Source organism: Hetaerina americana, unplaced genomic scaffold, assembly GCF_022747635.1.
Source record: "Hetaerina americana unplaced genomic scaffold, ioHetAmer1.1.p SCAF_6, whole genome shotgun sequence".
Classification (NCBI taxonomy): Eukaryota; Metazoa; Arthropoda; class Insecta; order Odonata; family Calopterygidae; genus Hetaerina; species Hetaerina americana.
The window spans coordinates 90,875,449-90,900,511 of record NW_027287205.1 but is presented as its reverse complement, the minus strand read 5'-3'; the positions used below and the strand labels follow the sequence as shown (position 1 = coordinate 90,900,511).

At 36.4% G+C, this 25,063-nt stretch overlaps 1 protein-coding gene across 1 annotated transcript in view; it reads left to right on the top strand.

Moving 5' to 3' along the window:
* LOC139695042 (homeobox protein OTX2-like) overlaps positions 1 to 10,199 on the top strand; it is a 102,960-nt gene extending 92,761 nt beyond the window's left edge. The window contains exon 4 of the mRNA XM_071593634.1: positions 9,342 to 10,199. Coding sequence (XP_071449735.1) covers positions 9,342 to 9,479 — 138 coding nt within the window. The 3' untranslated portion in view covers positions 9,480 to 10,199. The remainder of the gene's footprint in view (positions 1 to 9,341) is intronic.
* Positions 10,200 to 25,063: the final 14,864 nt, after the last annotated feature.

Genomic DNA, 25,063 nt, shown 5'->3' with positions numbered 1-25,063 from the left:
CCAGCTTTGTGTTACAACAATTAAATCTCCGCCTGTGCTCGGAGTGATGTGAAGACATTCGGCGAGTTTGTTCTTCAAACCTCGGTATTTAACTATCAGTGCAGGCATGTTTCCTTGCCATTAGGGTTGTTCTAATATTTAACGGGGTCTTTTCTCCTGTTGTTTTCGAATCTCTTACAAAAATTACCGTCCGAATTCAATCTGATTCACATTAAGTGATTTACTGTGTGCATCTCAAGAACTGACCCCTAATTCATTTTAAGCTAAATTATTTGGTAGCTAAGAGGATTTTTGGAACCCACAGAGTATTGGTGTCACGCTAGTTGTTTCCAGTCACTGGGAACCAGTGGAGACTGTCATTTCAAATCTTATCTTTGATTGATAAACAAATGATAAATAGTTCATATTATTTTCATTTACATGCTTAAACTCTCAAGTGATATCCACTGGAATGTTTACCTACGAATTTTCCACAGAGCGCGTAGATCTCCATAAGAAAAATATGAATTCATATTTTAGTTAATAATAGTGTAAGTACTTCAAATAGGACTTAAACGTCGCCCCATCAACGAAACGAAGAGTGGAAGTAGCCTTTCTCCCCTCGAGCGAGTTTAGCACGGCCTTGAACTACCATTAGGCACGCACGGAGGGTGGCCCTCCCCCAGCCTTTTTATTTCTAGAAAACCGCATAGTCTTTGTTTTATTTATATTTATTCTCATCCCATACGGTCATCAGCAAACCTAACTGATTTTACAAATTACCCGCCCGCTTTCATTCCTACCTCTACTTCTTCACATGCCTCTCTGATCATTTCCTCTGCATACAGGTTGAACAGCAACGGTTATAATGGGCAACCCTGCCTTACACCTCTTCCTTACACTACCCAACCGGACTCCCCGTTGCCCTTTCGCACCTGAGAAACGTACGCTACATTTCATAACAACTAAATTGTGGTCAGAGTCCGCATCCGCTCCCGGGAAGCTGTGCGAATTTATCACACTGTTCCTAAACCTGTGTCTAACCAGGATATAATCTAGCTGATATCTTCCTGAGTCACCTGGCATTTTCCATGTATACCTGCGTCTTTTGTGGTGTCTAAACCAAGTGTTGGTGATGACTAACCCCTGTCTCCTGCAGAACTCAACTGCTTTCTCCCTGCGGTCATTCCTCGTGCCTAAACCGTAGTCCCCCACCTCATCACCATCTCTTCCTTCGCCTACCGTCGCATTCCAATCCCCCATCGCTACCAAATGTTTCCCTGCAGGAACACACGCGATTATGTCCTCTAACTGATCGTATATCCTATCGACCTCTTCTTCCTCATGGTTGTTCGGTGGCATGTATACCTGAATAATAACCAAGTTCGTCGGTTCTGCTTTTATATCTACTAGTAATAATCTAACCGTTAACTGCTCTATGTTGACTACGCTTATTCCTACCTCTTCATTTGATACTATGGCAACCCCTCGTTGGCTCTCGTCCCCACCGCTGTATATTATTCTATACTTATCACTCCAGTAATCCCCGCTATCCTTCCATCTCACCTCGCATAGACCTAAAATATCTATATTTCCCCTTTCCATCTCTCGCTTAACATTCTCCAATTTCCCTGTCCTCATCCTTGTCCTAATATTCCACGTTCCTATACTAACTAATTTGGTCTTCTTCTCCTGCGTCTTCTGTCCTGCTGCTGCTGGTTTTCCCTTGCAAGGGTTTCGTGGGATGACGACCACGGAAGCCTTGCCTCCCCCGCTGCCGGGCACGACACATGTAGTAAAAATTATAATGGGTCTTATAATAAATTAACTCTCCTTTACCATTAACCATAAGTAATGATCCTGTAATGGTGTAATAATGAAAAAAGTTGACTGCAAATCCAAATAAATAAATATTTTTGTAGTTTTATAATAAATGAGTCCTTCAGACTAGATACTTTTCCATTTCTGCTGAAGATTATTTTCCTGTATAAAACCAAGGGAAGCAAGCAGACATTGAATAATAAGTCCATTTCCCAGTTCAGTAAAAATATTAATATATTTTTATAACAGGCTAATGAACCTTGAAGCACCACTCCCTTTACTACCACCTCTTCAACATGGCTTCAGAATAGCAAGGTCAACCTCCTCCTTAGCTATACTATATTCCAAGTGATTGACCATGTTCTACCACTGGCACTTGACCAGAAAGAAGAACCACTGGAATTATTTTTTGATTTGCCAAAAGCCTTCGATTGTGTAAATCATAAGTTTCTAATGTCAAAACTAAGAAGCATTGGCATCAAAGGAGCCTCAGACAATAATTGTATTGAGTCTTACATAAAAAATATCACACAGTTATTTGAAGTTGCTGACTATAGGTTTAAATACCTACCACTCAAATTGTCTCTACACTGAGTGCTACACAGAGTTCTCTTCTTGGTCTGTTTTTTCTATTTTAAATTAATAATCTGCAAGAAATGATTTTTCGATATGATAGATAATCCGATCTATTTTTCCAGCCTTATTTGAAAGGCAGATGACACAGGTGTTATTCTCACAGCCCCTTTCATTGCACATCTAATGGCACTAGGAGAAGTGTCGTAGAGCAACTAAGTGGTACTTACATGGTACCAATAAAGCTCATTAAATCTCAAAAGTGAAAAGTCTAGCCTTGTTTAATTTTTTAATCATTATAAAATAAATATGAACTATCATGTTGATCTTGGAAAGATATTTACTCCAGAAATATCTTCCTCTTAACTTAATAGAATTGTTGTTGATAATCAATTTACATGTCTGGAATAACTAAAGACCTCACATAACGACCCCCCCCAACACTATTAGTTAACTTTAAAGACGATTAGGACTACAGTATCTGTAGATTTGTAGGTTATAATTGATCATTAGAGATCTTTTCTCTCAAATTATAAATGGTATTTTGTTCTGGTATACCTCTAACCCATTAGTGAATAACTTAAAATTCAAAAAAGAGTCTATTGTAAAATGAGTCTGTTGGCTAACAATCTGATGAATATTTGCCAATAAACACCCTGTCACCTTGTTTTCAAAAATATAATGCACTACTTGTGCCCTGCATTTACATATATGTATCTTCACATGGTTAACTCAAGTTAAAAACAATTTTTCATCATTTAATGTAAAAAAATAATAAAGTTCACAACCAACCAACCAACAAAAATAAAGTTCACAACCTTGAGACACTAGATACCAGGATGGCTTTTGCAGACATTATTGCAGCTACAATAATACGAAATCCCATAGGATTAATGCTCTTCCACAAATTGAGTGATGAACTTGAAGTAATTCTTAAGATATTGCTCTTCAAAATCAACCTCAGGAAATTGCTATGTCATTTCCTTATTTACTTGATCTAGGAGTTTCTCCTGAGCAATATTTGTAATTTTTCTCTATGCTCTTGTAGGTGTTACCATGTTTAACTGGTATTGCTGTTTTGTAACTTTATAATTTTGGTGTGTAGTATTCCATGCATAAAATACATGGTTTAATCTCCAGACCAATAAAAAATTATTATTAATATTATTTGGACAGTGGAAGAACTGTGTTCGGCTTATAAACTTTTGCAATTAGCAGACACCCCATGATGAGTATCCACAAAGATCTAAAGAAAAGATTATGAAAATATTTATACAGTTTTGTGAGGATAATCATGTAGCATATTGTTTTTGGAGCTAAATAATTGTCAGACAAACTTACTTTTAGAACAGTGATGTTACATCAGTTTTGATGGACTAACAGTCATCATTGAACAACATTGACAATACTCCCCTGACCCCCCAATTATGCTCCTTCTGTAGCTCTAAAGCACGATGGCTTATTAAATACATTAATTAAGTGGCTGATGAACATGAATTAAATGTATTATGAGATACACAACACCAAGAGTCACCTGCCCATTGGAGCCCAAGAGCCTAAACTCATAGATCATGGGAACTTGAGATATTGAGATGAGATAGTGGGATAATATTAATAATTTATTGAAAATTCTTATGCTTAAATCATATTTTCTATCTGCCATAGCCAGGCTACATTGAGGATTATTTGACTCATATGCAAATGGTGTATTATGATGAAAAACCCAGTGCAAGGATAAGGAAAGTTTGCAGAGGAAGAGTGAAATTGGTGCACTGTTCAGCAAGGTTTAATCACTGACAAGAAGTAAGAATGGAGGATCTGTGCTAACAGTGGGAGATAACTAAGGTAGGGTAATAGTTGATGCAGAGAAGATCCAGGAGGGATTGAAGGAATACATAGAAGAACTGTATAGTAAAGAACTTAGACCAACAGAGCTAGACATAGAAAAGGAACATGACGTAGAGGAAGATAGCTTAGGTTCAGGCATACTTGATGATGAGATAGAAAGGGCATTAAGGGAGATGAAGCTAAATAAGGCCATGGGGGTGGATAACATTCTTGCGGAACTACTAAAAGCTTTAGGAAAATGTGGGAGGAGGAGGCTATATCAGCTGATTCGTAGTATCTATGAGGAAGGAATCTGGCCAGAAGACTTTGTGAGATCAGTGTTAGTTCCTATTCCGAAAAAGGTCAAGGCTACATCATGTGAGGACTACAAGAGAATTAGTTTGATATCCCACCCAGCTAAGTTACACTCAGAATCATCAACAAAAGGTTATAGAGAATGGCAAATGATTACTTAGGGGATGATCATTTTGGATTTAGGAAGGGGAGAGGTACGCGTGATGCCATTGCAGTAATGAGATCACTAATCAAGAGGAATATAGAATACAATCAGGAGGTATTTGCCAGTTTATACAACGGACGCTACATTTCATAACCACTAAATTGTGGTCAGAGTCCGCATCCGCTCCCGGGAAGCTGTGCGAATTTATCACACTGTTCCTAAACCTGTGTCTAACCAGGATATAATCTAGCTGATACCTTACTGAGTCACCTGGCATTTTCCATGTATACCTGCGTCTTTTGTGGTGTCTAAACAAAGTGTTGGTGATAACTAAGCCCTGTCTCCTGCAAAACTCAACTGCTTTCTCCCCACGGTCATTCCTCGTATCCAAACTGAAGTCCCGCACCTCATCGCCATCTCTTCCTTTAGCTATTGTTGTATTCCAATCTCTTATCACTATCAAATGTTTCCCTGCAGGAACACACGCGATTATGTCCTCTAACTGATCGTATATCCTATCGACCTCCTCTTCTTTATGGTTGCTCGGTGGCATGTATACCCGAATAATAACCAAGTTCGTCGGTTCTGCTTTTATCTCCACTAGTAGTATTCTATCCATTACCTGCTCTATGTTGACTACGCTTCTTCCTACCTCTTCATTTAATACTATGGCAACCCCTCGTTGGCTCTCGTCCCTACCGCTATATATTATTCTATACTTATCACTCCAGTAATCCCCGCTATCTTTCCATCTCACCTCGCATAGACCTAAAATATCTATATTTCCCCTGCCCATCTCTCGCTTAACATTCTCCAATTTAATCCGTCCTCATCATATATATATATATATATATATATATATATATATATATATATATATATATATATATATATATATATATAATATGTGCATATATATATTGAAAATAATAGGTGACAAGGCACACCCATGTGCCTTGGTGTCTTACCCTTCGTTCTAACACTGCCTACCCAGGCACTCCCTCCGTCTCTGGCAACTGAATAATCTGAGACATGTACATACTGCAGATAAATCCCCTCTCCGACTATTTGATTCCTATTTTCCTTAATACATTTAATAGTTTTTCCCTATTTATTCTATCAAATGCCTTTACAAAATCTACAAAACAGACAGTTACATTCTGTTTGTATTCTATATTCCTCTCTGTTAGTGATGTCATCACAGCCATGGCGTCCCACATTCCTCTCTACTCCCTGAACCCAAATTGATCATCCTTTAATTAATCATTTGCGCCCTGCTCTCCATCCTCTCATTAATGATATTGAGAAACAATTAAGCTGCATGTGGAATCGAACTTATTGTTCTGCATCCCTCACCTAGGGCAGTGTTTCCCCCTTTTGGGATGCTACTACCACTGATCAAAAAAAATCCTCTGTCTATAATCCTCTGTGATACATGCAACTAATTTTTACATTAAATCTCTTCCTCCCTCGTTTTCATAAACGCTTAAACATTCTGCTTGGCTATTACTTTCCTGATAGCCTTATTTGATTTAAATTCCCCTATCACCCTCTCTATTTATCCAACATTTAAGCATGCTCAGATCCAAATTATCCTCATCTCATCACATGACAATAATTGCGTGGGGAAGAAGGGGGTTGAAATGGGGGATGGGAGAGGATTTAAAAGGGAAAGTGGTGGCTGATGGGGCTCCATTGCTTAGTGGAGAATCCTTTGACAATTAGCACCAGCTGGATGTTGGGGGCACTTTCACTATGTCCTAGTGACACAAGAAATGATGTCCTATCCCTCCTAACCACCTCCACTCACCTGCCATTCATCCCTACTCTGGAGGCCACCCATACTATATTATTGACACATTGATAGTTAAGGTGGCATCATCCGGTTGTGCGTACCTGCTGGTGCCAATCATCAAATGAATTCTCCAGCCAGCATAAAGCCTTAATTTTGGATTCAATTCGATTTCATGGCTCATTCATTCAAGGAATGTGCCATGTTTATTGCAATTATGGAATGCAATGCAGTTGTTACATGTTGAGGGTGCCTACATGTGCTTATTCCTCTTACGTATGTCTACCGTTATATTTCTTTTAACATTTTGTCATTGTTGCTTTGGTATCTGCTTATGATTTGCTAATTATCTTGCTCCACATTAACTCTGTGCTTTATGCTACAGTATGATCCTATTTGATATGCACTGATTACATTTTAGTACATTTATTGCATTTCTTACCATTTATTGATACACTTATGGCTTATTACTTATTGTAAATGAATTAAGACCAACTTTGCCAATTCCACTAAACTTTATATTTTTCATGACCATGGATCCATTGCAAGGCAGCATCATCAGGTTATCATCTTCAACATCACCTGATGATGCTGCCTTGCAATGAATCCATGGTCATGAAAAATATAAAGTTTAGTGGAATTGGCAAAGTTGGTCTTAATTCATTTCTATGAAAGACTTCCACCAAGTAATGCCTGACACAGTGCCTTATTACTTATTGTTTTTACTTATTGCTTAACACATTGCTTATTATTTACTTATATCTACACTGCATGCTTTTAGTTGTAATATACATATATAATATTATACAGCAAGCATATTCCTATTTGTGTAAGAGTATTTATCATAACCTTTTCGGCTCTTAACACATTTTTTCTACAGTCAAAAGACCTCAATGAATGAATAAAAATATTTATAGACCAAAATAACAAATGGTCACATGGTTAAGGTGTAATCCCTACATCATTATAGAAGCAGTTGTTCACATCATTGCATATCTATCATTCAATATCATAAATGCATCTTTTCAGCAATGATGCCTCCAAGTGTTCTCAAACTGGCTCTTATGATTCTCGTTAAAAAGACGATTGACTCCAATGATGTATATGAGAACCATCCAATTCCCATGTTCTTCGTCTTTTCTTATATTTTTGAAGAATCCATTTTATAATAGAATGATGACATTTCTCGATCATCAGTTGCACTGTAATGATTCTCAACATGGATTTTATACAAATAGTAAGTCCACTTTATCTGCCTGTTTTCAGCCGCTGAACAGTATTTACAGTATATGGTCCTCCTCACCATTGGGATATTTTATGCCTTGACAAAGGTTTTTGATGGTATAAATTCACCAATGCACCACTCTCATTCCCACACATCCATTGACCCGATCCACACCTCTCTGGCTGAAGGTTGTTCACAGGCATGTCAAATGATTTGCATTTCCGAATGAATACATATTAGGGAATGACAAGTGTTTCATTTATTCCTTTTCCAATAATGGAATACATCCACTAGATGAAGCCTGCCACTGTGCGATTTCTTTTTAAAATGTTAGATTTCACTAAATAGCAGAGCCATTTATTTTAGGGCACCTTCTCCTGAGGCCAGCCACCTTATTCAAAAAAAGAAATTTTTAATTCAAAAGATGGCTGTTAAGGCAATTTTCAGAGTACTGTACTGGTCTCAAGGTTGGTCATTATTCAAACCTTATGTAAACCTACCTTTTCCAAGTTTGTAAATCTTACACTGCATAATTCATTGAGATTAAATAACATTCAATTTGTGACTGATGAACATTGAGATGACTTTGACAATCATGATAAATTTGATGTTCATAGAAAGGATTGCAGACTGGCAAACAGTTACCAAGGCATATTTAATGTGGCATTTAGGATTCATGATAAACTCCTACTATCTGTGAAATCTCGAACAGTCAATATGTTTGAAAAAGGACTGAGATCTCACCTTCATAGAAAGAAGTTCCCATGATCAAAATGGCCATTTTGCCAAACCAAGTCTCTGGAATATTCCCCGTACTATTAAACTCTATAGGCATATAGATTGTACGATTGGGATTTATTTCATTTTTGCTATTGTATGTTGTTTCACCTGTGATTTGCTTTACGCCAAACCTTTCACCTTATAAGCAAATGCAGAATGTTATTACGAGTTATTCTTTCAGTGCTCTCAGCACTGCTTCTGTGTAATTCCCAAAGCCAAACTGACCTTCATCCAATTAATCATTTAGTAGCAGGAATGGTAGTATTAGTTGCATGCTCTAAAATTGCTCATTGGTAATTCTTAGTATCTTCAATCTTTATCACTAATAAAATTAAACCTATGTTCACATTCTACTTCTTAGCTCTCTCATATATACTATTATATTTTTTTAGATCATAGACTGTATAATTGGCTACAATTAATGGAAATATGACATGCATGGAATAATATTGAAATGTTTGTATTAGAAAAAGAGTTTCATCAAATATGTGCCTTTTTTGTCAAATTGATAGAGACATATGCTAGTGAAAAATACATAAGGAAGTCTCAATTGGTGAACAACTTGGGCATTTGCTGAGATGATCAAACAATCACAATCTAAATCCTGTACCTGCATTTGTCCGAGAAAACTGTCAAGGTCAAAAGTAAATGATAAATCTGAATCCAGGTTACACCTGGATATGCAATCAATCAAGTTAAATCCATTTTGTTTATCCTCAGTTTGTCAATCCATTCTATTTTTCACATGGCAAATAAATGGAAAATATACCACCTAACTCAAAAAACCAAAGAGAATCTGCCAAGAACAATCTTGAGGAAAATGTATGCTTTAGCATTTCATCCAAGAATTCTAAGTTCTTCATTTCTTAAAAACAAAAATATAGGTGGGAGGTTTGGATGATCAAGAAGCAATCGACTCTCCTGGGCCAAGGACAACTCCAGTGATGATGTCAGCTGACTGCCTGGAGTACAATGACTCGAGCACTAGTCCATGGAAATATCAAAGTTTCCAGCTGTTGTAGTGTACAGAGAGGAGGCGCTCAGATATTTTGGTCATTGTTATGCTAACTGGTATGGATAAGCATACCTTAATTATGGATAAGAAGACATATTTTAAATTGGAGATATAGACTTGACCTAAAATAAAGTAATTCCTGGATGTGATAATTCTTCACTCTTGTTCGCATTAAGGGGAATAGCAGGTGAATTAATAACCTTAAAAGGGTAAAAGAGATTATTTTCTCAACTGGACAGTTTTATCAGCTATGTTCGTGTAAGAAAATATCAGTAATTGATAAAGTTGTGGAATATTATCATCTGTTAAATGACCCAAAGAGTACTCCTAGACATTAGCATATTTTCAGAAACATGTGCCATGCCTGTAACCTGTACATAGCTCTAATAACTGTTTGTGTGAATGTTTGTAAAACATATGGCTATCATCATCACACTGTTTGGAGAATACCATTTTTCTAAAAAAAACAGATGCAGGTGAACATTTAGTCAGTCCTTGCATGTTTAGGAAAAGTTTGAAATATTTGAAAAGTATAATTTATATTTACAACTGAAATGCAACTAGTGGTCAAGTACTTGTGTAGTGAAAGTTTTGATCTTTGTAATTAAGCATAGTATCTGTTTCAAATCCTATGGTTTTGAAATTATGTCTTTAGTATGTATCACTAAAGTGTACCAAAGATTATCTTTCTTATCAGCAAGATGTAATAGGAAACCTTTTCATTCTACATTTGTTTTTTTCAAATCACATTTGTCTGCTCTAATGTAATAGTTGGTATGACTTTTTTGGGTCCACTCTTCTAGTCCAAGTCAGACACACATGTTCCTTGATTATATGCCATTATTTAATTTCTCCTAAGTCCCAGTCATAGTGGAGAGGGTAAATGTAGCAGGACAAATCCTTGCAACCTCTGCCTGAACATATATATTTTGTATGTAAAATGTCTTTAATTGGAAACTTACTGAAGTCTTATAGATAAATATTTAATAGATCTCTATTGAGGAGAGCAATGCATCTTTTGAGACCACTCATCAAGGTTGAATGGCATATTATTGGGGAATAATCTGTGTCTGCAACCAATTCTGCTGGAAGTTGAACCCTGACTTGTTTTCAAAATTCATCTCTCAAAGGTAGTTCCTCTGCATTCCCAACACATATGTATGATTATGTATGGTCATGTCTCAGCTATATATTTATTTACCTGTCTGATATGTATTGGAATTTGGTTGATCACCATAATGTTTGAAATAGACAGCAGAATTCTTATACTACCAATTTTTGATGGCACAATAGCTTGCACTGACAGTTTTCTTTTAGCCATATATTTTTTAGTTTTATTGGCCAAGATAAATTATTTAATTTCTTTATCAATAATTTACATGCGCATGTTTCTTTATTTCCTGGCCAAATCGCTAAATACTGTTAGTCAGTCCATTACCTCAGGCACCTCTTCAATTGTCATATCAACTTGATCCCTTTTTTGTTGGGTGATAATGTAGTGTTTGTCAAATATGTAGATAGTTACCTAAGAATTGATAAGAATCTAATTTCCAACGAAATATTTTCTGAATGAACACTGTAATCATTAGTTTAAATGATGGGATTTCATGGCATCACAAACATTATTGATTAGTTTTATGTGGCCAAAATATTGTTGTGTTTTCCTTGGCTGGTGACAGTAGCGCTAATCCTTGGTGCTTCAGGATCTGATCAGTGTGACTACTGCTCATCAAGTGATGCAATGCTCACCAATACTGCCATATTCATCTTTAATCATTAGACAATGCTTTGCTCTTTCCTTTTCCCTCTTTCTCCTGTCTCTTCTTTCTCCTCCCCTCTTCCTTCCCGCCCCCAATGTCTGCCGCTCATACCACAAGAGGATGATTTATGGCTGCACCTCCTCACCAAATGGGTGGGCACCACTGGTTGGGTGCTTTCATGGTAATTTTACATCTCCATACAATGATGAGATCAAAGTCGTTTCATTTCAATGAATGTATTCATGCTGTGTTTCATTGATCGATTTCAATGATCATCACATCTTTTGATAATGATTTGTCACCATCAAAGGAATTGAAAAGTTGGTATTAAAAGTGCATACATAACTGATGTAATGCAATAAATCAATTATCAATTTATATGGTTAATGACTGTCATGCATCATTTGGTACAAGTAACTTGTTTTTTATTCATTCATTTAAATTTACTACCATTTCAACATTCACTGCTCCAGTCGGAGAGTTCCTCATTCTGCTTTGAAATACTTACTTTTGAAAAATATAGTCCATGGTCCAAAAATCATTAAAAGTAGGTGGAGGCCATTGTATGCCGGTCAGGTAGCATGCATGCCCATACCGAAATGTCTCTTGAAATATATATGGGTGAGCACTTTCATAAAATTCCATATGTAAAAGCCATTAAATAAATTATCTGATGCCAAATATTACAGTTACCGAAAATATTTCTGCCGAAAGTATTCTCACCATGCCATTTTTCTTCTCCCTGTGATTAAATCGCTCTCCTTGACTCAGTTAATAAATTTAGCAATGGTTGCTGTTGATCTACCTCATCAAAAATAGAGTTAACTTCATTTTTCACATTTGGGATGTGTTTGGCACAAGTGATGGTGCACTTCTCTCTGGTGAACATAAAAAGCTTCAATTCCTCTGAGACTGCCCAGGTAGGCAGTCATCAGATTAATTTATTGAGTCACCTAAGGCCAAATGGCACAGTCACATCATCTCAAGATAAGGTTTCTGTACCACTAATGTTTAATTTCTGCAGTCTTGAAAGGCTTGGCATTATTATTACATTATTTATTTTTCATAAGAATGATCTTGAATTTTTCAGCATTATTTACCAATATGTATCTCTTCTGGTGTGAAAAACTACCTCGGTCTTTCGCCATGATTTCTTACCATATATCACATGTTATTGCAATCCAACGCATTCACTCTGCATGGGGCAAGAGCCTTATCCAGACAGGGATGTAACTCAATTATAGGAAAGATTACATCGCTCTTAATATTCAGCCCCTTTCAAAATCTGTAAATTCCTGGAAAAAAAATTTCTTCATAAAACATTGGTACCATTATTGAAGTTTTACAAGTTAGAATGCCCCCAAATGATCTTCAAACATATACCATTGGTTTCTTGGATACAATTATATCTATGTTTCATTGAGTGAAGAGGTGAGTTGAAACAATATTTATTTTTACTAATAGGATACAAAATGTATTACTAATTCCTTACTGAAAGTGGAAATATTAAACTTAAGCTTTTTGCAAAAAAATGAGTCCTTGACATTAATTACAAAAACAGAAAAGTTTCTCTCCTTATTTCTTCCTAAGTAGTTGTAGTTGAGGTTTTGGGCAGATTGAGGGAAATAATATATATATTATAGGGAGGAAATTGAGGGAAATAATGTATAAATTATATTATTATGCTGAGATCTGAGGATATTCTAGATAATAAAATAATTCAATGTTAGGTATTTAAAAAAATGAAGCGTTAATGCAAAGAGAGCTGTATTTTAAATTGTATAACAAGGATCTATAGTTAACTCATTGTTAAAGAAATATAGCTCATGTCATCAGTATCGCATGTCAAAAGGGGCTACATATGAGGTATCACTGGGCATGGTAGGCCAGTAGGTAGAGTGCTGAGCTAATGACTGTAGGGCCCAGGTTTGAGTCCCGGTGCACACCTCTGTGCACCCTCAGTTCAACCCAATCTGCATGATTTTACGGGAACCGTATCTTCCTCGGAAACCACAGGAGGCTCAGAGAAAGGGATTAACCCCCCTGCCATGATGTGGGTATTTCGAATGCCACATAGGGTTTACTACTGTATGAGCTCTACCATATCCTGCATATAGTATAAAAAACCAGCCTTTGGGTTGTTTACTGTGGTAATGAGGGGTTCGTAGCCCAGTGAAAATCTTGGATCGCCTCTGCCCTTGCCTCACTTCCATGATTGCAGCAAATTGTTTGCCAAGTGTGAAATTTAAATACCCTCTTGCTCCTGATTTCAGCTCCTGATATTACTCTGGGAGTTGAAAAGTCCATTTAAATTGCTTTATTTCACTCAAAATAATTTATAAACCACTCTATTCATTTAATTTTAAAATATCTTGAAATTTGTAATAAATTCCAAATTATATTATTTTCTTATTTGCACTCCCTTTTCAGGGTTACACCTCATAATGCCTACATCTTGAGTTACACCCAGGCAAATCATTGTCATGCTCATGGTCCAGCAGGGATTTGTTTTTTCTTCAAGTAACAAAAGCTATTTGCTTTTTTCTTTCCCTAAAACTTTGTGAGAGCTTGTAGATGTTTGTGCAAAATGGAGGCTATGAGTCTATCATTTTGTCAAAGGAGACTTTTCTCATCTCATTTTTAAAAACTAACTAGAAATCGTTCTACAAAGCATTCTCACCCAAAGTGCTCACAGTCAGGGAGAGATCTAGATCCAGGAAGAGGCTGAGAAGCATCTATTCGGAAAGGTACTTATTTCTCCTTAATTTTAGGCTATCCTTCATATTCCGGCAGTATGAGATACAAAAAGCTGTGATATTGCCATGACTTACATGGGGCTGAGGATCTCCAAGCAGGAGAAGCAATGGTATACACAGGTTGGCTTGCAAACACCACTCTACAATAGAAATGCTCTCATGGTCTATCAACCTTGAATTCCCTCCCCCCCAGCCCCCATTTTGGTCACTTACCCTAGCAGCAGTCATGCATCTCAAGGCAAGTGCATGTGCCCTCTCTTCCTCTCACTACTCAATGGAATACATCCAACTTTAGGGGTGTAAGCCAACTGAATTGACATCAACAAATTATAGCTCTTGGCTAATACAGAATCATCCATCAAGCTCAATCACTTGAAAATAATAATAATAACAATGTATATTGATTCCTATTGGACATGTTTGTAACAAGTATGGAACACACCATATTGTTTGTGCATATTCTTTGCAGACATCACAGAGTGGGCATTGCAGAGTCAGCATTTATCTTAAAAAAACAAATAAATATATTAGTAAGTAAACAGAGTGAAACCCCAAAACAGGAGTGGGAAGCAGTAACAACAGTACTGTCCAAGAGCTTTTTATGAAGAAAATCATTTACATGGGGAAAGGGACATGAATTCATCAACTGTATAGCATTGATGATCACAAGGGAATTAATGTAGTTAAGCCTTAAATAACAAAAAATTATCCATTTCCCTTCATTTTCTTGGTAGTGCTTTCAAAAATTTCACACCAGCATATCCAGAGTTCTTAGCAAACATGGATAATAATAATAATAATATACTTTATTCATCTTATAATCATATTCACATATGGTAGATGTCGTCATTTGGGAACATGCAGTTGTTCATAGATAATATAGTATACAGCACAATATACAATCACATAAAATACTTATTTGAAAATATTTGCATGCATACACCTAGTATTCTACTCACGCTAGACCTTGTAATTTTAGGCTAGTAAAGTCGAGCTCTTAATACTCCTCTATTGAGTATAAAGGATTGGCCAATCATGCAGCACCCTGCAGGACACTACATTGCAGGCTGACTTTACAGATTTTGGAAGCATATTAAACAATTTGATAGGTAGACCTTCAACTTTGTAAGTCCTGTCTAGCCTACAGTATGGAAAATCCATATTAGACTTTGCTCTGGTGTCATGGCTGTGAACGTCAGCCCTAGTGGAGTACATACTCGTATTTTCTTTTACATGAACAAATGAATAGAATATATATAAATTGTAGACAGTCATAATTTTTAAATTTAAAAAGAGAGGTCTACAGTGTTCAAGTGGACATGAATTAGATAAGGTACGGACTGCCTTATTCTGCATCACAAAGATTAGCTTAATATCAGATGCATGCCCCCAAAGTCTAATGCCATCAGTAATATGTGAGTGAAAGAATGCATTGTAGGCATTAATTAAGTAGTCCTTACTCACATATAATTTCAATTTCCGGAGCAGAAATAAGGCTCGTGCAAGTTTCTTCCTAATGTGTAGAATATGAGCACTCCATGTTAACTTGGAGTCAAAATAAAATCCCAGCAGTTTCACAGGGACAGTATCCGGTGTAGCACATTTTAGAGTACATAGAAGATGCTGAGTTTTATTGGGATTCATATGGAGATTGTTGGCAGAAAACCAATCCACTGCCTTTTTAAGTATAATAGGAACTCTATTCATCGCATCAGAATGATGGGGGAACTATGTAGAAAAGTAGTATCATCCACATAGAGGACACAGTCAGTAAACATATTAGGGCACAAGTCATTAATCATGACCAGAAATTAAAGAGGTCCTAGCACAGAGTCCTGAGGCACACCATATTTAATATTTAATGGTTTTGACTGTTTACCATTTACATAAACTGACTGCTTACGATCGGATAAGTAGGAAGAAATAAATTTTAGTTCAGTATTCTTAAAACCATAACATTTCAACTTATTAATGAGAATTGTGTGATTAACACAGTCAAAAGCCAAAGAGAGGTCACAAAGTGAGAGAGCCAAACATTGATTACCTTCAAAAGCCTTAATTATTTGCTTTATAACATATTCAACAGCTTGAGTTGTACATTTGTTGGGTCTGAAACCAAACGGAGTCGGTGTAAATAGATTTAAAGATTCAAAATAGTCCAGGATTTGGGTAAATACAACTGATTCAATGATTTTTGCAAGTGGAGAAATAATTGTAATAGTACAATAATTGTTTGGAGAACTGATATCACCACGTTTGTGAATAGGAATGACCTTGGAAAACTTCAACTGATCAGGAAAATAACCAGACTGGAGACAAGAGATAATGACAATGGCTAGAGGGTATGCTAACCAGTCAATTACAGATTTCATTGAATTATTTGAAAGCCCAAACATATCTTTACAATTAAAATTATTGAACTTTTTCACTACTTTAATTATATCTATCTGAGAAACTTCTTTCCATTTAAATGTAGAATTGGTGGTGGGATATTACATGATAGGTTATTAGCAGTGTTAGCTGAGGTTTGATTAATATTGTTTATATCAGCTATAATATTGTCAACCGAACTAATAAAGTAGTTATTAAAAGATTCAGAGTCTATTGGAACATCATCAGACTTTTTACTTAATCCTGTTTCTTTTTTGATGATAGTCCAGGCTTCTCCGCATTTGTTGGATGCACTATTAATGTAGCTAACATTGGCATGACATTTAGCCAATCTTAACTCAGTAGAGTAGTCCTTCTTTTGGTTATTATAGGCTTTTTTAAGATCATCACTACCACATAGCTTATACTGTTTATATAAGTTGAGTAAATTCCTTCTCTTATTCTCAAGGTCAATATTAAACCAATTTGCCTGTAGATTGGGCTTCTGTTTCAGCTGAATTAATTTCTTTGGGAATGCACATTCAAACAATAGCAAGAAATGACTAAAAAAAGTTGCAAACTTTCTTTCACAATCAGTATAGGTCAGCAGGGCATCCCAGTCAGTATTATTAAGCAACGTTATGAAGTCATAGACATGGTGGACAGTCATCTGTCTAACATACACAGTTTTGTTATAGCTATTAACACACAGCTTAGGGTGCCATGAAAAGGAGATAGCAAAATGATCAGAGAGCATGGGGTCAAAGACTTTGAGAATATAGTCAGATTTATCAGTATTAGTTATTATTACATTGTCAAGACAGGCATTCAACCTAGTCGGTTCCAAAATGGCACAATATAAATCAAAGCCCCTGAGAGGAATGTCTAGCTGAGTATGATTCCTTGAATGGCAACCCATGTCAACATTTAAATCGGTTCCTATAACGATAGTTGCATGAAAGTTTTGAAGATAAGTTAAAACCTTCTCAAGCTGTTCACAGAACACATCAAAGTCTCCATTAGGAGAACGATAAATAGATGCCACAATTAATCTCATTCCCTTAAGGTACATGGCAACAATTTCAAGATGTAGATCCATACAAAAACGATGTAAATCCAACCGTTTATACGAGAGATCGTTTTTTACATAGATGCATACACCACCATTTTTGAAAGATTTTCTACAGTAGATTGAGCCAAGAGTATATCCCGTTATTTTATATAGATCACTTTCTTGCTCATGTAACCAGTGTTCAGAAAGACACAGAATATCATAATTTGCCGAGTTCAAGTAAATGAGTACAAGGATGGAAGTCAAGTCAAATTGTCTTCACATCATTTACTCATTGAGTCAATATTCCTCTGCACTATGGTATGGTTTAGGTTCTTGGAGGTTAAGAAAGTTATATCATATGTATACATACATATGCGTGGACCCATTGACGAAATGATTAGGGAGGTTCTTAACATATAGAAGGAAAAGTAGGGGACCCAGTATAGATCCTTGGGAAACACCTCTCTTGATCATCAAGGGATTTGAGTTTATGAATGATTTCAATTCAGCTGGGTACAATTAAAATAATTGTGATCTACTTGTTCAAAAAAAATTTTAGCCATTGGTGGGCTATCCCAGGGATTAAAATATTCTTAAGTTTCCTCAGAAATACTTTATGGTCAACTGAGCCAAAAGCCTTTTCAAAGTCATAGAACACACCAACAACTTTATTATTTTTATCAAGTTCAAGTAGGATACCATGACTGAATTTATTTTTGGCTGCTCCTGTTGATTTATTTTCATTAAACCAAATTGAGAATCAAAGAGGTTATTGAATTTACTTAAGAAGCACAACAATCTATTATACATTACTTGTTCAAGTAGCTTGGAGAAAACAGGATATAATATGTCTATAGTCATCTCATTTAAATATTAGGTCAACTTTGGCTGCCTTTAGCCTATTTGGGAAGATGCCTGAAGATAGATATTCATGGACTAAATGTGTAATGACATGGATTACTGAAGGATTTTCAGCTTCTTTTAATAGAGAGTGAGGTAAATCATCATATCCAGCTGAGTTCTTCTTAATATTTTTTTTAATAATTCCATCAATTTTGTTGTAATTTGCAGGATGGAGAAAAATTGTTTGAGTATGGTGGGACATACCCTGTAATAGTCCATTAGATCTCAATTGATGGATTGACAATCAAATAGTCTGGCTATGGAATTGAGAAAATTTTCATTGAGCAGATTGGCAATATCATATTGGTTGGTAACAAGAGCATTATTTTGAGGAGAGCATTTAAGCTCAACATCTGAAATTCTGAGTACTAAGTAGCCTATTTTATTAATTTTGATGCAAATTTACCTCGATTGTTAGAGGAGTTTAAGCTTTTCATGTTGTAGTTACTTTTAAGTCTTTGTCACCAACTTATTGTGTTCCTTTTTAAGGGACCCTGATTATGTCCTCAGTGACATAATCATTTGATTTCAGATTACTGAAATCATGTGTTAGAATAGTGGAAGAAGCTTTAATTTCTTCAGTAACCCATTTACACTTTGTTTTATGGGGGACTGTAGTTTTTAGAGGCACCAAAAGGAAACATGTATTTAAACAATTAAAACAAGAACATGTCATGGAAGTTGTTGCATTTAGTATCAGAAACATCATTTGTAAACACGCACTTCCAGGATTTCTCCTGTAGTAAGCATTGGGAATGCAATTGAGCTGAAAAAGAGTAACACCGCTTGTATTGGATCCCGTTTGCAAAGTGCTGAAGTCATCATTGAAAAGGAACTTTGAAAACATAGCTTACTGGTCAGAGAAGTATGTATCCAAGGTTGGACTTTCAATTTGTACAGTGTTAAAGAAGATGTTATCTATGATTGTGGAGGAAGAATTAATAACCCTCGAAGGTTCATTTATGCAAGAGATTAAGTTCAAAGTTATTAGAGTATCCAATAAATGACAATTCTGAGCAGAGAAGGAGCCATATCCAACATTAAAATCACCACAGTATTATCCAAAGTCGTAAAAACATTTAGTCTTGAAAAAAGTCCATGAACACAGAAAAGTCGCCTTGAAGTGACCTGTGTACACACTTAATAGAAACATCTATACCACCAAATGTCAAAAGCAAACCAAAAAAACTCAAAATCAGTCTCTCTGCTTGGGTTTTCAACACAAATATTATGTACCTTAAGGTTATTTTTAACAAATATCAATAGACCATTTTTGTATCCAGATCAATAAAAGTATGAAACCAAGTGGAAACCCTCAATGCTGACAATCTTGATTACTGAATAAATGAAACAGTTTCTGGCATCACTTGATGGAAATTCTTCATTTTGAAATGAAATTTAAAATACTTTGCCTTTCCACATAAAAACAGTGTGTGGAGAGGCGAAGTACTTTAAATTAGATTTCAATCTTGATTACATTTGGGTTCAGCCAATGTTTAGAGATGGAAACAATATTAGGCTGGTGATCACATTAAAGTAGTTCAGGAACTCTCATTTTGGAACGCATAAACTGGATGTTTAAATGTGAAGTCTTTAAGGTACTTTGATTGGTTCGATTTGAACCATTTCTGGCCAAAGAATATAGCCATATAGTCCCTTGATCATTTCTGGGTTTAATGAATTTATTTACAATGACACCATTTGGCTACTGGAGAGGATTAACAAGTTTGACATAATCAGCATAATCGATGCCAATCTTAGGGACACCACGGGCACTTTTCCCTGCAATTAATTCACATGATTCACACACAACATTGATATTATTTTTTATGTGTTCAATCAGTTAGTCTTTAGTAATGTCTTTGGCCAAATGATTGATATACATGCAAGTCATTCTCTTAGCAGTTTGAAAACTGCCTGAATTATCACCTTTTGGCTCACTACATCTTATAGTGAATTTGAGTTTCTTCATTTTCTTGTGCAGTATAACTGTACAATAGTGTACTCACATAATCTTTAACATAAATGAATTGGAGAAAAACTTTTGGAAGTTTAACTTTTTGGTAGCGTTTTGCTGAAATTTTAAGTCATGACGTGGACTGAGTCTTAGAGCCTGTTTGGATATTTGCATATTCAGAAACGTTTATTTCTTCATGCTCATTAATTATCATTATTATTGGTGCTCTACATTTACAATAACATTACAGTTGTATTGTTTAATAAACAAGGAATACAGCACAGTTGCTTGCTTAAAATCAAAAATTTTGCCTGATTGCATGTCTGTTTGGTTTGAGTTTATTACATATAAATACTGATTGCTATTATTATGTAGGTTATATTTCAATTTTTAACTATTAATAATTTAATTAAGTTCCTCCTTACTACTAACAGATATATCATATTTACTTATATAGCTTATTATACAGGTACAATAGTAAATTCATAAATGAAATATATACCTTATATCTTTCACCTTTGTCCGACAATTAAATATACAACTTACACAGAGTTCTTTCAGGGTCAAAAAATATTGACCTGACCCTGATATATTATTCCTTTGTCAATTGCCTTTTGCAAAATGATGTTTCGTTCGACTAAAGTATGTGCAGAATTTCCCAAATCATGATAGTGAGCCCAGCTCATCTTTTTAAATGAAAACTTGAGTGGAGCTGGACCCATATTGTGATGAATAAATTTGAGTTGAATTGAACTCATTTTGAGATGAAGTTTTTCCTTCTCATACATGTGCACACATAATGAAACTCTCAGGTGTACATGGCTGGAGATGACCCAAAGCATTGAAATGCACAATAAAATCAAAGAAATAAGTATAACTTGCCTGCATGCAAGCAGTGTTCATTATTACTGTACATGTATGAGCAGTATTAACTCATTTTCATTCTTTATTGTATTTTAGAGTTGGTGGTCCAATGAGCACAGTACTAATTGGAGGGCTTGGGTCCAATTCTAGATTATGCCTCTGGGCAACCTCAGCTTTGCCTAAGCCGTTTGGTTTATTTCAAATATTCCTGATATTCCTGAAAAATCACAGGAGGCACAGAGAATAAGGAACTGCCACTCCCAAAATACCCTGATGTGTGAATATGGCACGGCTTTAGGCTTAGTATTAAATGAAACCTCACCTATCAAACAGCTTTCAGTTGATCACTCTGGCTAATTTTATTTAAATTGGAATCATATTTTTAAGGCCAATTGAAGGATAATTGTTTTCACAAGGAGCAATTTCAGGACCTCTTTTTTTTTCTCTTTCACTTGGATATATTTTCGGTAAGTAGATATTTCTGATGTGAGCAATTAACGAATATGACCTACATGGGTGAGTGGCATCTGTAGATATGTTGAACCTTACTTGGGGGATGGGCAGAACCAGGGAGACTGCAGTGGGCCAGGCATCCTTGGCCTATCCTGAAAGTCTGTAGACAGCACAATTTGGGCACTCTGGATATGGAATGGACCTCAGATGCTGCTGCCGGCCCTGATGTGCAAGGAGGAATTCCAGACTAGGAAAAAATAAGGGGGGAGGCTGATTTTAGGAAACCCATGAATCATGCAAGTCCTGGACACTTACACAAACCAAACTGAACAGAATTTTGGCACATTGATATTTTTTCAAGTTTCTTGATTACATTTCCTCACAGTTTTTCCTTAAAAAGTACAGGATAAATATTTTGTACATACAGAGTGCGGCAACAAAACTACCTTTTTTCAAACACAAAATGCTTTCAAAAAAGGAACTCATGTTGCTGCACCCTGTACAATAACTCATTTAAGGATCCATTTTGTGTGACAATAATTTTAAAGTAGTCCCCATTAAATGGTGGTGGCCCCTTCTCTACAAATTTAACATGCATAATTCTTCATTGTCTGATATAAGGGAAGTGTTCTGTTACTAAATCAATCTTACATGCACTAAGTTACATGATGATACTCTTTGCTTATTGTACTGGTCTGATGTGAATGCTACAACACATTTTACTGCAGTAATCCATGCCACACACTTTATTTGCATGGTGTCATTCAGAATTATGGTTTCTAAAAGATCGGTTTATTCAGTTGAAATGACTTGCATTTTTTAGGACAGTAATAATTAGTGACTGATGTATGAGTTGCCAACTAAAACCCTCAGTGACTAAAGTTGAAGTCAGTTTGCATTATAATATCATAATATAAGCATACATGTTCAAGATTAGAGGGATGTTCATGGGAAGAGGCATGTCTGAATGGACTTCTTTTGGTTATAGGAGCTGTGGAGGGAATAAGATGGCAAGTGGGGGGAGGGCAGGGTGTATGGCAGGAGTTGAAGACTGTGGAGAGGTCAAATAAGAAAGGTCAGAGTTTGTAGCTTGTGTTGTAGTTCCAGGTGAAGACTGACTGTGCTGGCTGTGAAGAAGGTGGCTATGGTTGGAATTGAGGGCTGAGAAGGATCCAAGGCAAGAGAAAAGGTGGGAAAAAGTGATCCAATCACAAGTCACCACACTGCATTTTAATGGGTCTAAATCCATTGCCATGGCATGTGGCCCTGAAGACAATGGCTGACTTGACCATTGATATGTTGGCAAAGATGGGAAGCCTGATCTGGCTGAGAACTCAAATAAAATTCATCAACAAGAGGTACCTTGTTAATGTGGGTGAATGACCCAATTTAGTGAAACTTTAAATGGATGAAACCAGGGAGAAGCCAAGAGCATGTCCAGCAACACACTAAATGATGAAGCCTTGCTCAAGTGATCACCTATGTAGCTAACAAATAATTGCTGCTCCAAAAAGTGACATCTGAGTAGATGTGAAGCTGTTACAGGGTGAGTCAACAAAATATACAGCCTTAATTGGCTCCACTTTTGTCATTTATGGGTACCTAGAATATTTTAAGATATTCACAAATACTGATTTTACTAGCATTAATATCTTTTCCGGGTAATCATTATAAATGAAAAACAAAAATTTAGACAATATAAAAGTGATTGCAATATCAATTTTCTACATAACTTGATAAGGACATGCTTATATAATTTTATTATTTATTTAATATGAAATTAAAATTAATCTAAAGAAGAATTCATTAAAATGTTACTTATCATTGCATAACTTCTTCCAAATTAAACCTGAGAAGAAGGTGGCCACTGAAAGGATGAGAAGTTTACATTGATCTTAAATGTAGTATGTTCAGTTGCAGAAAAAAGGCCTGCTTTGCAGGAATTCAGCACTCTAGCAACAGACGACGCGACGCTCTCACTTGTCCGCAATTGCCCTAGAGGGCCGAGCGGCAATGACCAGAATGGCCTGGCGGCAATTACCCGGACAGGTAGTATGCGCGCGTCCACCGGAGTGTCTACATCGAGTCCGTCCATCGCTTTATCGAGGACCTTTCTTATTGTACTCGTACTTAGTCACTGCAATAAACAGTACTACCTGATATTACTGCATTATTCCTACCTAACCGCGTGTAACCCTACAAGCACCTTTAAGAAGTTGCTTTTTCAAAACATGGTTTGCATTTTCCCAATCATTCATTTCAAACTTTGACATGGATCTCCCCTTTACCTCACCTTTCCCTTCCCTTCTTCCCCTGAGAAACGAAAATGTCATCACCATACTGTAGTGTGGTTGTGACACACCTAGTCATTTTGTTGTTTTATGTGATTTTTCAGTCCTTGTTGGATAATAAATGCAAGGTGTGCACCCAAATCCTTCAAAAACAACACAGTTGATTCTTTCATATCATGCCTTATGTTGTCAAGCCATAGATGCAGCCTTCTGGATGATCAAAATAAAGATTTTCCCATCAAGCCACCATTTAAAGAAATAGAACCAATCACTCCATATGATTGATTTCCACTGCAAGGGTAATTAGAGACCTCAGTGTTGAATATTTCAATGAGGTTCAAGAAATTTTTGGGTGAAGCTGTACACCAACAAACCTGCTTTGCACCTGTCAGCTAGTACATTTATACATATATGGGAAATCTTTGGCGGCACAAGAAAAAAATCTGTCCCCCATCTTAATGTGTGAATTTCATTTGGTGTTGGGTTTAGTTTGGTAAGACACCACCTCACACACTCTCTCTGTTGGCATAACATACTTCCCTGGAATTCAGTCCCTCAGACATTTTCTCAGAGGCCTCTTCCCCAATCTGACCAACCACAAAACAGTGGTAAAGAAATTATTTAAATGTCCCTCTGTTACTTTTAAACAGCCGGCCAATTTATCAGACACATTGAAATCCACTAATTCTTTTTCCAAATCCTCTGCCGTCCACAAATCCACCTCAAATACTCTGCAATGTAGACCGAAATGAAAAACATGTGCCTCGTCCTTGCCTCCCCACTCAACTTGCCAATTCCATCCCATCCCACAGTATTCCCATCATGTACATCCCGCAATACATGCCATATATCAACTTATCGTCCCTACTTCTACACTGGGCAGTGAACCACCCACCTCATTCAAACCCTCTCTCCCAACCGCGCCTAGACATGCCTCACTCCATAATGTTTCATTCGATGATTGTTTCAACGCATCTATTATCGTCTCCCTTCAGACACTCCGCCTTCAAAACTCAAAGCCCTTGAGTTGGCATGCATCTAGCTCCTTGGTGCCGGCTCATACATCAGTCTGAATGGGGTTATACTTCCATCAACTTCTATCCCTTCATATCATCCCCAAACCACTCCCTCTTACTTCCTCCCACTCTTCTCCACCCATCCATCCTATGGCCCAACCATCATG